Genomic DNA, 18,042 nt, shown 5'->3' on the forward strand with positions numbered 1-18,042 from the left:
TAATCTAGCACTGTACCCAACCCTTCGCGACTTCTCCCACCTCCCCGCGGGCTCCCTCACCTCCATCACCTCGTCCCGACTCCTATCTAGGGGAACATGGGATGAGAATTGTCTTCTACTACTAGTTCTGTCTTCCTCTCTTTCCCCCGCACCCCTCTTCCTTCCTCCTTTCTCCGCTCCCTCAACTCTACTTCCTCCGGGCCGGCTCTCCATCCTTCTGTACCGTTGGGCATCTTCCAAGTTTACATATTTCTCAGCTCGAGCCAACAGATCATCATAGCTCAACGGAGGCTTCTTGACCAACGACTTGAAAAACTCCCCTCCCCTCAGTCCTTGTGTGAAGGCACTTATCATGATGTCAGGGGTAGCCGCTGGTATTTCCAGCGCTGCACTGTTGAAACGCTGGACAAATTCTCGCAAAGTTTCATTCTCTTGCTGTTTCATCACGAACAGGGTCAAATAATTTTTCTGGTGCCTCTTGCTGCTGGCAAATCTGTGCAAGAAAGCTGTAGCAAAATCGTCAAAAGACTGTATGGAGTTGGGCTGCAGGGTATTAAACCATTGCTGGGCTGACCTCACCAACGTGCCCAGGAACACCCTGCACCTGACTCCATCTGAATATTGATGTAACATGGCCGCATTCTCAAATCTCCCCAAGTGTTCCTCGGGGTCAGTATGTCCATCGTACTCTCCCACATTCGACTGTCGAAAAGTTGGAGGAAGTTCTTCTTCTAAAATGGCTAGTGAAAAGGGACTTCCTCTCTTGGGTGCCGGTGCTCTGCTTCCCAACTGCTGCCTCAACATCTGTATCTCCCTCCACATCTCCTCCATCTCCGGATTCTCCTCACTTGGGAGGGGTCGCGTCTCCTCCACCCTACTCTGACTGCCCTTCACATTCTCATCTCGCTCCTGGCGAGCGGCCTGCTCTTCTGCAAACATAGACTCTTGATTCCTCTTCATGGCCTCATCCACTGTTCGAGTGATAAATTGGCCCAGCTGTTCCAGGGTCAAGTTTCCCACATTCTCATTGGGATGGGTTTGCTCGACCCTCGTCTCGTGGATGGGCTGCTCAGTTCTGGCCTCTTGACGAGGTTGTTCATGTCTCGTCTCAAGATGCGGTTGTTCTTGTCTTGTCTCAACATGAGATTGTTCGGGTCCCCTCTGAGGACGCGATGATGCCGAGGTAACTCTTCTACTTCCTTTCTTGCCTACCATCTCTACGTCTCAACTCAAGTGTTCCCACAGACGGCGCCAAGTGATACTCACGGGAGATTTAGGGTCCGATCCACGCAAGCGTCACTAATCCAGACACGGGCTTCAAAATTACCCTGGGCCTGAAATCACAAATAAGACCGTTAGGAGGGGGCCAGGAGAGTATCTTGGCGTAGCCCCTCCGACGCTCAAGTCAGAGACTGAGGATATATGGGGGGAGCAGCTAAGGGCGCTGCTGAAAACAATATAGTGAATTCAATAACTGAACACTCAAACCTGGTATTTATAGGAGAATACATGGGCCCTTGATGGGCTTGTCTTCCTTTTGAGCTAGGGATGGGCCAAGGGTAATGGGCCCATCCATGGGGTATCACCAGTCTCCCCTCCCGAGTCGAACTGAATCGTAGGTTCAAAGTTCGATTAGATGTGTTGTCCTCGGATCACCGGGTACGAGTTGTGTATTTTCTTCCGGTCGTTTGTCAGTCTCCAAAGATTTGGAAACAAATTAAATCATATCGCAATCTTGTTATAGTTTTCTCTTCAATTCGTTCACCAGCTCTCCCCCCCCATGCCCGAGTCCTCGCCTCGCTACCCTCGCCGAAACCCCATTCAAGCTCGCCCAGCCCCACGCATCCAAGCGCCCAGCCCCGTGCGCCGCGCTTCGCCATCCTCCCGCTCGCCCTGCCGAGCTCGCCCAGCCGAGCCCCCTGCCCCTCGTCTCCTGCCGAGCGCCCATCCGAGCCCTCACGGGAAATTTAGGGTCCGATCCACGCAAGCGTCACTAATCCAGACACGGGCTCCAAAATTACCCTGGGCCTGAAATCACAAATAAGACCGTTAGGAGGGGGCCAGGAGAGTATCCTGGCGTAGCCCCTCCGACGCTCAAGTCAGAGACTGAGGATATATGGGGGGAGCAGCTAAGGGCGCTGCTGAAAACAATATAGTGAATTCAATAACTGAACACTCAAACCTGGTATTTATAGGAGAATACATGGGCCCTTGATGGGCTTGTCTTCCTTTTGAGCTAGGGATGGGCCAAGGGTAATGGGCCCATCCATGGGGTATCATTACTAAAAGTTTATTATAAAATAATTTTATTTTAATTTTCATTAATTTTTTTTACAAATTACTAAAAACTTATTATAATAATTAATATATTACACATGGGCATCACATGTACTTCCGTTTACAATATAGTTATTAATAAATAATAAACAAAAGAGTCTAATAGAAAAATGAATATATATATATAGTTTGATATAATGTACGTCCACTATGTATATTTATGTGAGTATCGATGAGATAAAACTTTCCTATTTGATGTAATGAAATATATCAAAATTGTACATATAATATGTGAGTGTCAACTCATTGGTGTTCACATAAGTGTGTACGGTGAGTGTGCAACATATCAAAACTCACACACACGTACGTACATACATACATACATACATATATATATATATATATATATATATATATATATATTAAATATCTTGTGAGACTGTTTCACTAATTTTTATTCATGAAAAGGTCAATCCTGCTCATATCTACAATAAAAAACAATATTTTTTTAATGAATAACCCAAATAGAAGATCAGTCTCACAAAATTAACCCACGAGACCGTCTCACACTAATTTTTGTAATATATGTGTGTGATTTTGCTATAATTTTTTTAATATATTTTCCCTCTACTTTTTATAATTGCCCTCTACTTTTTATAATTGCTCCCACCACATTTATCCTTTTAAATTTTAATAATCTTAATTTCCATCAACTTTTCTTCTACTTATTAAAATTTTATTATAAAAAATAGTTATATTAATTAAATATCTTATGCAAAGACAACAACTTGAAAGAATCGTGCTCCAATAATGATGATAAAAACATTGTCCCCTTGGTAAAAGTTTAAGACATGTATTAGAATGATGTCTTTTTGCCATTTTACTAAATTATATATAAGTAATCATTATTTTGTTATTATAATGATGTATGTCTCGTATTATACTATGTTATCCTTGGATCGATGAATAATGAATAACTTAAATAAATAAAATTGAAATGAATTTCAAATAGACTCGATATCAAATTAAACAATTATAAAGTCAAATCTTTTATTCAGATCAAATATATCAATAATCCAAGTGCATTCTAACTTAATGAATTTTTTTGTATCGATTAGCCAATAAATATCCATTTAACATCAAAATATTAAATATGAGATGAAATATCTGATTTTATATTAAATTATTTAACATCAAAATCTTAAATATATGATGAATTATCAGATTCTATATTAAATTATACCAAACGGTAAAAAAATCTTTTGAATGACGATTTCAATTTCACCAAAAGGACTGAATTGTAATTTCATTCAAGAGTTTATACTCTCAATTTCCCCAACGAGAAGATTACAGTGAGCAACTTTTTGGTGTTTTTATTAATAATCTTCTTTCGGCTCTCCTCGTTTCTCAATTTTCTTTCTTCATCGTAAATTTTTCATTTCCGAAATTTTTGTTGAGCCAAATCTCCCGTCTTGCGCAGTTGGAATCGTTTCTCGCGATGTGCATTGCTGTCAATTCTTGTTTGTTCAGTTGATGAGTGAGCTGTCTGAAAAATGGGTTATCGCGTTGGATAAATTCTATTGGATTTAGGGTTCTTGTGTGTTTTTAGTTGGAATTCTTATTTGTTTCGAGAATTTGGGTCTTACTCATTTAAAAGTAGCGAATGTTGAATGATGCGAAGTGGGATACTCTTTTTTGGACTGATCATTATTGTATAATCTAGTGATTTGGCTTCTTTTCGTCTGTGTCTTGTTTAGCTTTTGCAACTTCAAAAAGGGGTATTGAATTTGATTACGGGGGAATTTTGTGTTGTTTCTCGAATACATGGTCACCATGGCTGCTGAGATTATATATACTAGAAAGGGAAAATCGCGTGGATTCTTTAACTCCTTGTCATCTGCAGCTTGTGAATGGTTCTTAATATTATTGTTGTTCATGATTGCATTGTTAACTTGTTTGGCCGAAAAATTTGCTCGATATTGTGAGCTAAATTCACCTTGTCTGCTGTGCTCAAGGCTTGATTGTGTTCTTGGAAAAGCCAAGCCCGGAGGTTACTGGAACCTTTTATGTAAAAATCACAGGGAGGAGATTTCTTCTTTAGTATCTTGTTCTGTGCATTGTAATCTCGCTGATAGTCTATCCTCGGATTCTGAATTGGTGGATCACTATGAAGATGATGACAGTAGAAATCTTTGTTATTGCCAAAAATATGGTAGTGAGAATGAAGATGATTCTTGTTTCAGCAGAAATCGACCTGAAACACCTGTTAATAATGTGGCATTAGATAAATGGTGTCATAAAGGTTTTGAAGTGAAGACTTCGGTTCTTGATCAGCCTAACCTGGTTGATTCTAAAGATTCTATGAATGTCATTTCTTCCTCATTGGATGCCTTCAAGGAATGTGGTCCGGGGAACGTTGATTGGGCAGAGTCCTATCTTGGGCCTTGTTCATGTTTGAGAGCAGATATGACGATCTTAAATTATGATCTTAAACATGATGTTGGAGTTGCAGAGACTTCCAAATGCAATACTTCTCTCCCTCACATGCCGGCCCTTCCTTCCGTATCCGAGCTCCTTTCAATGTATGATGTTCCTTCATTGGACAACATGGTACCGATACCACAGAAATGTAAGCACTAAATCCTCCTCCTACCTCATAATTTGTGTTAGTGTGAATGTTATTTGTCTCTATGTAAAAATGTGAGTCTGCAAGTTTATAAACATTACCTTTCAAATATCCTAGTTGATCTCTTAAAATATTTAACTTGTGAAATTATTTGGCAGCAATTGATGTTTTTGAAACCAGTGAAAATGAAAGCACAGTTGCTACAAAGCATACCGAAGCTGCTGCTGGAGGTTCTTTTGATAAAGTTTGTTCTTCATATTCAAATGATACAGATCGGAGCGAGCCTTTAACTCTGTCGCACAGCATAAAGAATGAGTCCATTTCAGGTCAGAGTGTGGTCCAGCCAATTTTTCTCCACGACGCTGAAAAAATCAGAGACGATGTGAGTTCTCTGGAACCAATCTCTGTTGCTGGGGCATCATTTAACAATAATGGACATAACACTCACTATCAACACAATGAATCTAGAGAAAACGATGAGTGTATATTTCACTGGCTTCCATTTTCATCGTCACTTGTGGGCTCTAGTTATGAATCCTTGGATGAAATTAGTTTCTATGGCACTGAAGGTGAAAGTACTGTTGATTGGCTAAAAAGAGAGGTGGAAAAATATCGAAGATGCGTGGATATTTTATTCAGGGAGTTGGAAGAAGAAAGAAATGCTGCTGCTATTGCTGCGAATCAGGCAATGGCCATGATCACAAGATTGCAGGAGCAGAAGGCTGCATTTCGTATGGAAGCCTTGCAATATTTAAGAGTATTGGAGGAGCAAGCAGAGTATGTGAGTGAGGAATTGGAAAGAACCAATGATCTCCTGGCTGAGAAGGAAGATGAATTGCAAGCCTTGAAGACTGAGTTAGAACTGGTTGTAAATGCCTTTCTTTATGAATCATCAGCAGATGATTCACACCGAGAAATTTTAAAAGTTCCGAATCATGATGTATCCCATGTTGAATACAGTCCATGTACTCTTGCAAATTCAATATCTGCCAGAGTTAACTACGAGGATGAAAAGCTTTACATCTCGGAATCTTTGAGAAACTTGTGTAAAGTTTATTGTTGTAGAAGAGTTGATGACATGCCAAATGGCTTGTGTCCTGAAAAGGGAAAAATCAAAGTAGAGAATCTTGATGATTTAAATAGGGAGATATTGTCAAACAAAGAGGATGAAAGGAGTGATTCCTTTGTGCAGAGAGTGGTGCTTGAATCGATTATGAGTCTTTCTCAGAACGGTACATCAAATGTACCTCCTGCCCATTTCAAGTCTCCTGATTTGATGTGGGGCAACGGATTTGTTGGTGAAATGAACAAGACACTGTCATTCTCAACAAGTATAGTGGAAATAGCATCTGCTACTATAGAGAGTTGAGACACACTGAGATCTAACTTGCTTTGGATGTAAAAGGATCGATTACTAAATTCAGGAAATAGTCCTTCATCTAGAAGAGTTGCGGAAAGTGGACTGTTTCTCTGTCCCTTGAGGTTGTACGTCCACAAATTTCAATGTAAGCATTTCCTTACTGCAATAATTCCTACAGTCTTGAGATGTATGGTTATTGCATGAAACAATGTGATTGGACTCTAGATTTATGCTTTGCGGAAGTAACTCGACATGTAGATAGCTTATGTTGGCTTAGTTTGCAGATTCTGCTGATATTTACTCAGTTGACTACTTGGTTGTGACAGATCAAACGTCAGTTGAGATTTTTAAGATATACATCAAAATAAATTTCATTATGTTATTTCTACTGGCCCATGCATATTTTTCTGCTATTGATCTTTCAGATGACTAATTGAAGCAAAGGTCCGTCGCAAATGATAACAATTCGCAAAGTTGCTGATGAGTGAGGGTGGTCGGCCAAAGATGAAGATAGTCAATGGTCATACTACAAATCTTAAAGTTTTAAGACTCACAGCTAATGCAATTAGAAAAAAAATGTACAGATAAGGAACTTCAATGGAGGAATGGAAATATTTTTGTCTTACTCGTTACAATTGGGTATATAGCTCTGTTTTGGTTCTTTGATTGGTTTTGACAGCACGTTTTCAGGGGTTGTTTGTTCTATTGTTTGTAACATGGGATAGCGTTATCGGTGATAATAATTAAAGTTTATTATTTTTTCATGGAGATGCTAGCTCTTGTGCTCATCTCTTTCTACAATCATCCGTATGTGTTCTACCGGACAATCTTATGCTACTATTAGGACAATATCCTTAAGGGCGTGTGGATTTGGCATTCTGGGCAGGTCGCAACAAGTCACTAGTCAAAAGTTTAGATGTAGTTCGACTATAGTCAAAGATCACAAAGGTGCGAAGCCTCATGACAGAACAACCAAGTGCCTAATGGCACAGAAGAAGATTTTTTAAACAAAAATGGTGGGATAGGGTGCACACACATGACAATGTCTTAATGGCCTTGATCAGACTCGAACACTCAAATTAATTTCCCCCTCAAATTTTTACACCGTTGGATTGAGTTTTTGTCCTCTATTTGGAAAGATTTAAGTTGCTTGTGCAGAAACCTTACTTGCATCTTTTGTATAGCAATGAGAGAATTTCATACAGATGATTTAGAAAAAAACAACAAAAAACAAACACAACAAAATATTTACTCATATGCGTACATCAAGTGATAAATAAACTCTTTTTGATCAAATATCTTAAAAAAATTCTACGATCGTCGCCGTATCAAAATCATGTATACGTATATAAGTAAAAAACATCAATGTGATCTCGAAATATTGCTTATAATATGCTTTTTATCGAATGGTTTGAACGTGTTCACATGGGAAAATCATGATTTTACGAAAATGATTTCCCATGGTGCTTGCTAGGAAAACAAGACTACCTTTTGCAAATTCATCTCCAAACGGATTAGATTATTCTGAAAAATAAGAAGCTCATTAATTTTCTACAATAAATTATGCGAGCTTAAAGTCACGACTCCATTTATCAATATGATCATTTAAAAATTTTATGCCATCAAAATGATATCTTGATAGTTAAAAAATATTAAATCGAGAAGCAGGAGAATGATATAACATGAAGATAAAGATATATAAAATTTTGAAGTCATTTCTATATATTCCTCATGGTTATCGATCCCTTAGGAGAAATTCACTGTATGTCCAAGCTAGTACAAATGGCAAGGCAATCACATGCCCACCCACATATCAATTAATACGCACTTACTATCTGTACACTTTTCAATTAAGTACTTGATTTTAGAAATAGCTTATCGTGTGTAGTTTAAAGTCTACATGCTAATAATGAGCAAACTAATCTAATTAGTTAATGACTTTTTTTAGTGAAAATAACTTTGTTGTCCACTGATTTGTCTCATAGATTTTGGTTCACTAAATATTTAAAGTCCGGTTTCAGTGAAGTAATTTTGATTTTTTTAGGGTTTTATCCATGTTTCGCTGATTACTGATTGAGATCGAAAAATGGTGAACTGACACTGAAAATTGATGATGTTGGCGCTGAAAAATATGGACGTTTTCGATATCATGTCAACAATTTGATCAAAATAAACAAAAATTCCAAGTTAGTGCACTAATACCAAAGTTCGACAAATTAATGAATTATAACTCAAAATGAAATAAGTTAGTGGATCATGTTTCTAAATATTGGCTATAAAATGAAGGGATCGATTTTGATTTTGTCAATTGTTTCTCCTCTTTTTCTTCTCTCATTTCCAGGTTGTAACCATGGATGACAGGTTCGGAGCCCCTGGGTGCTGCCCAGAATAGGGATGAGTTCGAGGAAAAACTCAAATTTCCACTGGAATGATAATATGGACTATTGGAGTGGGAATATGGATTCCTCAAGTAAAAATTAGAGCACGAGGACTTATTCTCTGCAAGGACGAGGATGGGAAATCTCCGATTAATTAGGAAAAAAAGGGATGGAGATAGTGATGAAGACGAGTTTTGGATTCGGAGAATGGGGACCTCCCCAGTGCCATTCGGCCCATCCCTAGTTGTAACAATCTTCTAGCTAGCTAGCAAGTGCTCTCAGCCTTTCTACTTTGGCTCTCTACTAGGTCGACTCGACTTGGCTATAAATCTATCCAATTATAATTTAATTAATATTGTTGCAATGGACTCAAATACTATTATCCCAGTGGCTTGCTTTCATGCCGCATCTACATATATAAGATAGATACGTAAGCAAAATAATAATACTTTTAATAGCATCAAAATAAAGATATTATCGTTTCGATAAACTAATAGAAATACTTCAATAATTCCAATATGACGATTCCAAAACATAAACAGATGTAGACTGACAAAAATATATCATGATTCAAGCGTTTAATATGGTGCTGCACAATCTTAAAATAATATAGAAAAGATATATATAATGCAAAAAATTAGATTAATAGATATATATGTTTGGAGTGGAGGGAGTACTTTGTTGATAAGAAAGTGAAGCAGAAAAAAAGATCAGAAGCTAATAATTCTGTGATGCCTCAAAGTCTGCTTAAAAGCATATGATAATGTCAGAGTGCACTAGATTAATTTCTCCTTAATTTGGCAATAAAGCAACAACCCAAAGCTTCTGTAGTTATTCTTTAAGCAAACCCTAGTTTCAGAAACAACCAGCTCTAGACACGATCTAGTGCCTGTGCATGCCACGCCGGATTTATTCAAATTTATTACACGCACGGCCCCATGACAAGTATACGGAATTCTATGTAAAAATTTAAAATTAGCTGCTATTTTTTGTTTTTTTAATGATCCAGTAATATGTAATGTAACTCGGGCCGGCAATCTCCCCACTATAAAGCTACTTTTTTGCTTCTACACGTACAGTACATCTAGCTTTTCATAAGTTTCTGAACCAAAACATAGCCTGAATGTTTTAACTTTCTCTCCCACTTTTCAAGAAAACTAAAGGGTTCATCTTGAACGGAGCATTTTTCTGTGAAATCAATGGATAAGTTCAAGTGGGGTACTTGTGATCAGAGGTTAAGGGATTCTTGGGAAAACACGAACTTGAGCTTCGAAAAAGATCGTGCGTACGGGTTCTCTTGGCCTCAAAGAAACTACAGCTGCAGCTTCTGCAAGAAAGAGTTCAAGTCCGCTCAAGCTCTTGGAGGGCACATGAATGTCCACAGAAGAGATAGGGCAAGAATGAGGCTCTCACCTAATTCCCGGGATAATCTGAACTCAAACCCTAACCCTAATGCAAACCCTAGTTTTTCTTCTTCTTCGTCATGGTTACTATCACCTGCTGCATCTAAGTTTCCACCTTACTATAGCTCACCAGCTTCAGCTTCTTTAGGCAAAGACCTTAAGGTTCCACTTCCACACGGTGTCGAGCATAAGCATGAGCTCTTGAGTTGTCACGGGCAAGATCACGGTGAGAATAATAACAATATTGGGGGGATTCTTGATTTTGCGAGAAGAAAGGATTGTAGAGTTTGGAAGGCGAAAGAGTTTAATAAGTTGGACTTGAACATGGGTTTGCTCAAAGATTCAAAGGAGGAGTTGGATTTGGAGCTTAGACTTGGGTATTCTTAAATATTTACCAAGAGTAAATATAATGTTTATTTTCTGCACGTGTGAATTTAATTACAAGAAGATGAAGTATAGATTGATTTCTTCAAGAACTAATGCAGATGTAGATCAGAGATGTCACGTTGCATGATCATATTACATCACTTTAACTATCAGAATTGTCAGTGTTTCGGTTGTCGTTTAACTTGTAGCATTTCTATTGTCTACTGCAGAAATTAAATTACTTCTCTTATTTAGACATCAAGTTGGTTCTTGCTAATTACCTAGATCCGCTGTAACTTAATCCGTCCATATAAATTTCATTTACGTTCTATAATAAGTTCGAACGCCTTATAAATTTTGTTAGTTCAAATGCACGTCACTTGTGAAATGGTCTGACCATCCCGCTAGACTTCTCTTGTACACATTGCGCCAATGCATTTTGGAGAAACTCTTTAATTCAAAGTCAATTAAATCAGAAATAAGAGGACAAGCGGGTTAGTTACTAATTAATGGACTGTCCAAGATGAGAGAAAGGCGAGATAGGACGAATAAATGTATCTCAAGGGATTAAACTTGTATTGTAGAAAAATTGTATAAGAAATTTTCAAATTTCTCATTCAGACTCGGGGATCTTATGTCGATCGTGCCCTTGGGATCGAAGCTAGCCGATTAATCCTAAATATATTGATACTACATATATACTTTGCAATGAGTATAATTTAAACATATATACTACATTTAACATAATTTAAACAGAAATAATTTTATGTTTGACTACCTCCACCGGTGTTGGTCATATCAAGATCAAAAGTTAACTACTGTCTGTCAAGATGTTAGGAATATGAACTTATTCGAAGAGAACATGACAAGGACTACTATACGCACGTTAAGTAACACAAACGTTAAAGAAATATATATCATTTGACAACATAGAGAAATATGAATATAATGGAGAGAAGAGGACACAGCAAAGAGTACCACAGGCACAGTTCATCTGTTATCATGAAGGCACACTTGAGGAAAATTCTATCAAATCAAATTCATTCTTTTCCACGGATACTAACACAAAGGGAGGCTAAACTGGTATTGTAAGCACCTTTGGCTCTGTCAATACTTGCAATGGCATTGAGTTCTGTACATAAAGGGGATCACATCATAATTTTTAGTGAATGAAAACTTTTTTTTTGTCCCAACATCTGTTTCTTTTGCATATTCCCAACAAATGCTGTGTGTCAGTGGCATGATGGCCTTTCTATTTTCGGGACTGTATAACTTGAGATTGTACATTCAAAGCCAATAAATCAGGGGATTCATTAACTAAAATATGGCATCGTTGGATTAATGGGGTTGATGCACGCAGCATAATCAATTAACAATGGGGAAGGGTGCGTTCTGCACGTGACTCTCGAGTCTTGGGCATTTCAGTACCATATATACCGGACACTTTTATGACTGATCCACTCACTTTTAGTCTACAACAATAGTCATTTATCAATGGGATGACCAAAAAGAGCTCTTCAAAATTTCGGTTTTGTTATATGGGCTTCTTTTTTTTTCAAGAAAATATAATACATACTTGGAGCTTGCTCATTTAGCTAAGTTTATATATATATATATATATATATTCGTAGACATGGAATATAATCACAAAGACAAGAAAATCGAACATTTAGAGCCCACCACGTACAGGTGGAAAATGGTAGACAAAAGAGGTATTTTTTTGGGGGAGACGAGAAGCTGGCAAAGGGTATGTTTTAGTGAAAGAGTAGAGGGGGTTTTATTAGTATGGTATGGGATAAAGTAAGACAGTGGGCAAACGTCAACCATCAGTCTCATTAATTCATGTAGGTCCCTGTCATCTCACAATTTATATTTTTTCCTATTATGCCTGTCACCTTATTAATTAATTTCTGGATAATTACATTTCTAATCCTTGTGACTGATATATTTTTCACTTATAATTTTGTTCACAATTGACACGACATCGGATATGTCAAAATGTTTGACGTCATGTCAGCAAATTTTAACGTCACAATCATTATTTTCCCTCACCACATTAACATTCAGGTGGAAACAATCAAATTAGTGCATTAAAATTATGATATGTCCGACAAAATTGAAAAATAAGTGTAACTTACCAAACCAAAAAATGTAAATTTTTTCATCAATTTAACACCCATCCATCCAACCAAATAGATAGACAGACCTTATATTGTTTTTCGATCCATGCACGCGTGAGAAAGGAGAATGTTATTTTTCTTCCGTGTAGCAAAAGCTATACGGGGTGTGGTGTGTGTTTCGAAATACATTTTCAGAAATTAAGAACTCCGACGTGTGTCTTGTATTTCCTACTATATATAATGTCATATAATAAAATATTTATGGAGTAGTTTAATTTTTGAGTAGGTCTTTTATGAGACGGTCGCACGAATCTGAGACGGATTAATCCTACCGATATTCACAATAAAAAGTAATACTCTTAGCATAAAAAATAATACTTTTTCATGGATGACCCAAATAAAATATCCATCTCACAAAATACGATCCGTGAGAACGTCTGCTCTAATTTTTTTCTATACCAAGTTTTCTAGCAGGCAAAGTAGCTCCCATTACCACCGTCAAAAAATGATACTAGAAGACCTGTCAAGCCACGTGTCATCCTGTGAAAGCTAGCTTCCCAACTATATTTGGGATAAAAATAGGTAATCATTCTTATAGATCCATAATTTTTTCAGTAAACCCATAAACAAGAACAAACACAATCATTGGATACACCTTTGGAACAATAACATCGGATTTTCCCTCTCTCTTACAAGATCTACATACAACAAGGATCTTCAAGCTGTTTGCGAGTGTTGATACAAGCTTTCGACTTGGTTTGGACAAACGTTCGTAAAACGTTGAGTATGTATGTTGTGAGACAGTCTCACGAATATTTATCTGTGAGATAGGTCAATCCTATCGATATTCACAATAAAAAATAATACTCTTAACATAAAAAGTAATACTTTTTCATGGATGACCCAAATAAGACCCAAATAACAGACCCGTCTCACAAAATACGACCCGTGAAACCGTCTCACACAAATTTTTACCTAAAATATTTTGTTTTTATAATTTTTTTTATAAAAAAATTTAAAAATTGTTTTAAGAACAAATATACATTTTGACAAATATTTTATAAAAATAATATTTAACAGTTAAAAAATAATATATTTTTATTTCTATATCTGACTTCATATATAAAAACATAAAAAAATATCTCAATTGTTCTATATAAAAAAAAAAGCACTTTTTATAACACGTTTTACAAAAATCTTATTTAAACACACATTTTAAGTTTTTTACTCGAAAAACACTAAAAACGTTTTTAAATCACTTATCCAAACATAGCCTTAAGTACTAGTTAGCCTTTTCATAAAAATTAGATTACATCCTTGTAACTCACAGTTGTCAATGATCAATATATTTTGGTACACAAATAATTGATATCTATACGTTTAAATGAAAAACTGGAGACACCCACACCGCCACGGTACAGACCGGGTTTCCATTCCCTCCTGGAGTGCATCAAGTATTCCAAGATACTCTTTTTCGCGGTTCGATCTCATATGACCCACCCTCATGTATGAATTGTGTCCTCGACCAAGAATGATATGCATTATTTTGGATATTTAATTTTCCACGTATAAATGAAAAACGACGAGACAATAGATCAAATCTAAAAACGTAAACGATCATGAAAACCAGCCAAAATAAAGTTGAACAGGATTCAAGTAATACGAATAAGTAAGACTACCATAATGAAAATACATGTCATTGCGAACATCAGTAGCCACGTGAAGCATGATGTTTTCAAACTCTGGGAGTATACCTCCACAGCCCGAGTATTTGCATGTCCAGTGCTTGCTAGGCTGTGTTCAACAGCTTTCTCTGTTGAGTCTAATATCTACAGACAAATATATAAATGAATCCGTCGATCCAAGTGGATGTGGATTTTATAAATGGTGAATCACAGGCCGACTGTGGTCTGGCTAGGGGCTATAAACAAATCCATGGGAGGATCAAATGCAACAGCTCTTAATAACAATTTCGGTACATGGATGAAAGAGAATAGATTGCTTTCTGCAAAGGCCAATGGTGAAAAGAACGGCAAGCAAGTAAATTTTCAAACTCACCTTCTCCGTGTTTTGGACGGATTGACTCATCACAAGACCACTCTCTTTAAGTTGCCTTGCCAAAAGAACCATTTCATCGGTCAAATTTTCTTGAAGTATTCTGTATGGAAAAACAATAAGATGATAAGTTGCAGGTAAACATCTGCAACAAGGACAATGATCTAAAATGGATACAATTATTAGAACTTTATAAAAAAAGCAGATAAAGTAGACCAAGAAAAAGGTATAACATGGACAGAGGCCGGACACTGGCAAACCATTAATCAAGATCAAATAAGAGCGAAATTTGTGACTCAGATTACCTAAATTGTTTTTGCATTCTGAACACCAGAATGACCTTCGAATTCCTAAGTGCCTAGGCATATTTATTCAAACCGAACAACAAATACTGGGATAGTCAGTCAAGGTTTATTTTAAAAAATTATCATAATTAAATTACTGGATATAAGAAAAAGCTAGAGTAATTGTGAATTTTTAATGTTGGAGTGGGACAATATTTGAAAGCATACTCAGCATAACTTTGCAATGATTGGTGACGTGTAGTTGCTAAATCATCGATATTTGATACAAGTTCTCAAACAAATGTTAACAGTTCAGATATTAGTTAAGTACATTGCATAAATATACGGCACTTTATCACCGAAAAATACTAAAATGAAAAGATACCTGTATTTCTCAATATGACTCTGTGCTGCAGCATCCAATTTGACCGACCTTGAATTATTGTCTTCAACAGTATCATGAGACCTATGCTCTGACAGGGGCCTGCATCAGTTAACATCCACTTCAGAAAGATTAAACATATAACAATGACAATAGATGTCCCATTCACTCACACAAATCTCTTCCTCAGTCCTCTGGGAGTGTAAACACTCTCTTCCTCTGATTTAGAAGGGGATGCACCAGTATCAGTCTTCAGAGAAGGCAGCTGAGGAACCTCTACACTGGACTCAGACTTGCCAAGAAAAGAAGAGTAGTTAGAAATTATTAACATAAACAGGAAGAGTTCAAACTTTATAAACACAATTGGTTTCAGTGTGCAGTTTCTTTATATGTCAATGTTGTAAAAAGAGAGTAATCATATTATAAAACTATGTTTATTAGTTGGAATATGCATCAAAATTAAAGAAACATAGTCAATATTTATCAGTATATTGATTGTAACTAACAGCTGTGGATTTAAAATTTTCAAAATGTTATGATATCGTCATATTTGAGAACATGCATTTTCAAGCTTCCATTGAGATTTCAAATACTCACACAATGTTTCATAGAGCTATTGAATGGGAATAATACAAGGAACCAAGTCACACTAAATATACCTCAGGTTCCGCTAACTTTGCTGCTATAGCTTCAACTTTCTCTGAATATTCTCTTAATTGACCTTTTGAAACTCTGTAAAATAGTGTGGAAGAAGTGTTAAAATTGAAGCCACAATAAAATCAACGGAATGCAAGCATTCAAATTTACGTTTAACATCAAGGAAGAAGCAATACAAAATCTAATTTTTCTGAATGAAGAGCATGTATAGTTTTTGTTAACAAGTCCACACCAATTAAACTGTTAGGCCATAAATCTAAGAACATAACCCAAAAACAAAATGCTAACTTTCTTGGTGAAAGAGCACCTAAAATTTATTAGTCTCTTCGAATTGCTTGGGGAGCAGATGCGGGATGACGACTTTGCCCACCTCTTGGGAAGCAAGCACCTGAGGAAGCCCACCATGGAGGGTGTTTCACTCACCTCTTAGTATTTGGCGCATACACAGTACAAACAATGACATAATGGCAGTTCTTATAGAACTGACGCCGGATTCCAACGAAGTATCCCATCATCCTACAGTAATTTTTTGGCATGCGGATGTTGGTAGTAGTTCATTACAATAGCCACGACAGATCAGTTCTTCCAGGTACCCCTTAAAATAATTTGTTTTAAAATTCACCACCTCTCAAACTGTTATTTCGGACTACATTGCCATATCCATCAAGATAAGTTAGCATAATCAAGAATTATCAACCAGTTATGCAAAGGAGTAAAAAAAATCTGATCATAACACATGAAATAAGTCCAATATAAGAATACAATCTAACTCACATAATTAGAAGTTACAAATCCATTGCATACACAATGACATCAAGAAAATGTGATGTGTAATAAGATATATCCCAAGAGAAAAAACAAACAACCTTGGCAATCCTTCAGGACCCCTTTCTTCTCCCAATTGTTCCAATTGCTCTCTTAGAGTGGCTACATACTACAGAAAGAAATTGGTGCTTAAAAAACTTCAATTGCTTCCACGTTAGTACGAAAACGAAAACAAAACTGAAATGTGAACATTCGGACAGTGTATCACAGGTGGTTAGAAGCTCAAACACCACACATCGCTCGGTAGATTAAGGCAGAATATCATGTTATAACAACTAAATTTTCAAGAGGAATCAATGCTAACATTAAATGATTAAGCATAAATATTTGAAACTCAATTGATAGAAGTGCAAACTATCAGGCTATGATGACCTATATAGTAATGGATTGAGAGGAATTTGAGCTTACATGCAAAAGCTGTGCTTGATTTTGTTGTTGTGGGGTGGCTGCAAGTAACCTTCTTAAATTCACTTCGGTTTTGCTTAGACCCATCAAAGAATCCTAAAAACCACAAACTAAAATAACGATCAAAATAAATAGGGAAAAAAATTAAACAAACGCACCAATCAGAGAACAATAAGATCAGTCAATCAAAATAAAATCTGCAAGAGCTCGATGATGCTGCGGCGAAAGCAATCGACGTGACACTTGGCTTTGGGTTTCTCGAAATTGCGAGTGTGGCTGCGAGAGAATGATGGAAGAGAAAAGGTTGCAGGCTTGGCGATAGATTTTTCAAAGCATGGGCCAGTCTGAAGCCCAATCCAGTAAGTATCATGCATACATGGCTCTATCCAAAAATTTACAATTTATTTAAATATTAAACCGGGTAAGGAAAAGTTGTTTTTTTTTTTTAATATTATAGTTTTGGTATATTTGCGATTTTAAAATTCCAATTTTAGTTATATATTTTTCAATTCTTGCCAATTTTAATTGTTTTTTTTATCGAGATTGTTAACGTGACACCACACAAATCGACATTACATCAATACTATGCCGATAAAATGCTAAAATTGTCAAAAAATATTGAAATATGACACAATAGATGACCAAATCGTAAATAAACAACTATAAAAAATCAAAAAACAAATTTCTCAGTCCGTTAATTCGCGCAACCATATTTTTTTAATGATAACCAAAACTGACTTAATTAACAATTTTTAAAATTTTTTTTGAAATAACCAAAACAAATTTCTGAATTAATTCGATTTAACCAGAATTTTACCCACGCCGAGATATTACATTTTTAGTCATGAGACATCTTTTAACTTGAATTACAAATGAAAATAAAATTATTTTTACTAATAAAATA

General features: G+C 36.5%; 3 protein-coding genes across 11 annotated transcripts; 2 read left to right on the forward strand and 1 right to left on the reverse strand.

Annotated features, from left to right (window-relative positions):
- The first annotated feature begins 3,639 nt into the window (after window positions 1-3,639).
- On the forward strand, window positions 3,640-6,877 carry LOC142539329 (putative myosin-binding protein 6). 8 transcript variants are annotated; one of them, XR_012818871.1, is made up of 4 exons: window positions 3,640-4,906; window positions 5,062-6,408; window positions 6,489-6,596; window positions 6,689-6,877. XR_012818871.1 is itself a non-coding variant. In XM_075644730.1 (2 exons), the coding sequence occupies exons 1-2, from the start codon at window positions 4,102-4,104 to the stop codon at window positions 6,270-6,272; spliced, it is 2,016 nt and encodes a 671-aa protein (XP_075500845.1). In that variant the 5' UTR covers window positions 3,640-4,101; the 3' UTR covers window positions 6,273-6,877. The 8 variants fall into 8 exon arrangements, 1 of the variants encoding a protein (XP_075500845.1); XR_012818873.1 differs by having other exon boundaries at window positions 6,541-6,596; XR_012818870.1 differs by having other exon boundaries at window positions 6,548-6,596.
- A 2,868-nt stretch (window positions 6,878-9,745) lies between these two features.
- LOC142538820 (transcriptional regulator SUPERMAN-like) lies at window positions 9,746-10,586 on the forward strand. Its single transcript, XM_075644115.1, has one exon. The coding sequence runs from the start codon at window positions 9,841-9,843 to the stop codon at window positions 10,429-10,431; it is 591 nt and encodes a 196-aa protein (XP_075500230.1). The 5' UTR covers window positions 9,746-9,840; the 3' UTR covers window positions 10,432-10,586.
- Window positions 10,587-14,065: 3,479 nt separating this feature from the next.
- LOC142539330 (uncharacterized) lies at window positions 14,066-17,480 on the reverse strand. Of its 2 annotated transcripts, XM_075644732.1 has the most exons (8): window positions 17,297-17,480; window positions 17,142-17,234; window positions 16,775-16,842; window positions 15,911-15,983; window positions 15,425-15,543; window positions 15,255-15,353; window positions 14,589-14,688; window positions 14,066-14,359 (listed from the first exon to the last, which is right to left on the reverse strand). In XM_075644732.1, the coding sequence occupies exons 2-8, from the start codon at window positions 17,223-17,225 to the stop codon at window positions 14,183-14,185; spliced, it is 720 nt and encodes a 239-aa protein (XP_075500847.1). In that variant the 5' UTR covers window positions 17,226-17,234; window positions 17,297-17,480; the 3' UTR covers window positions 14,066-14,182. The 2 variants fall into 2 exon arrangements, with proteins under 2 accessions (XP_075500847.1, XP_075500846.1); XM_075644731.1 differs by having other exon boundaries at window positions 17,142-17,479.
- Between the last annotated feature and the right edge of the window lie 562 nt (window positions 17,481-18,042).

The sequence above is a fragment of the Primulina tabacum genome, chromosome 3 (genome assembly GCF_025594145.1).
Source record: "Primulina tabacum isolate GXHZ01 chromosome 3, ASM2559414v2, whole genome shotgun sequence".
Classification (NCBI taxonomy): domain Eukaryota; kingdom Viridiplantae; phylum Streptophyta; class Magnoliopsida; order Lamiales; family Gesneriaceae; genus Primulina; species Primulina tabacum.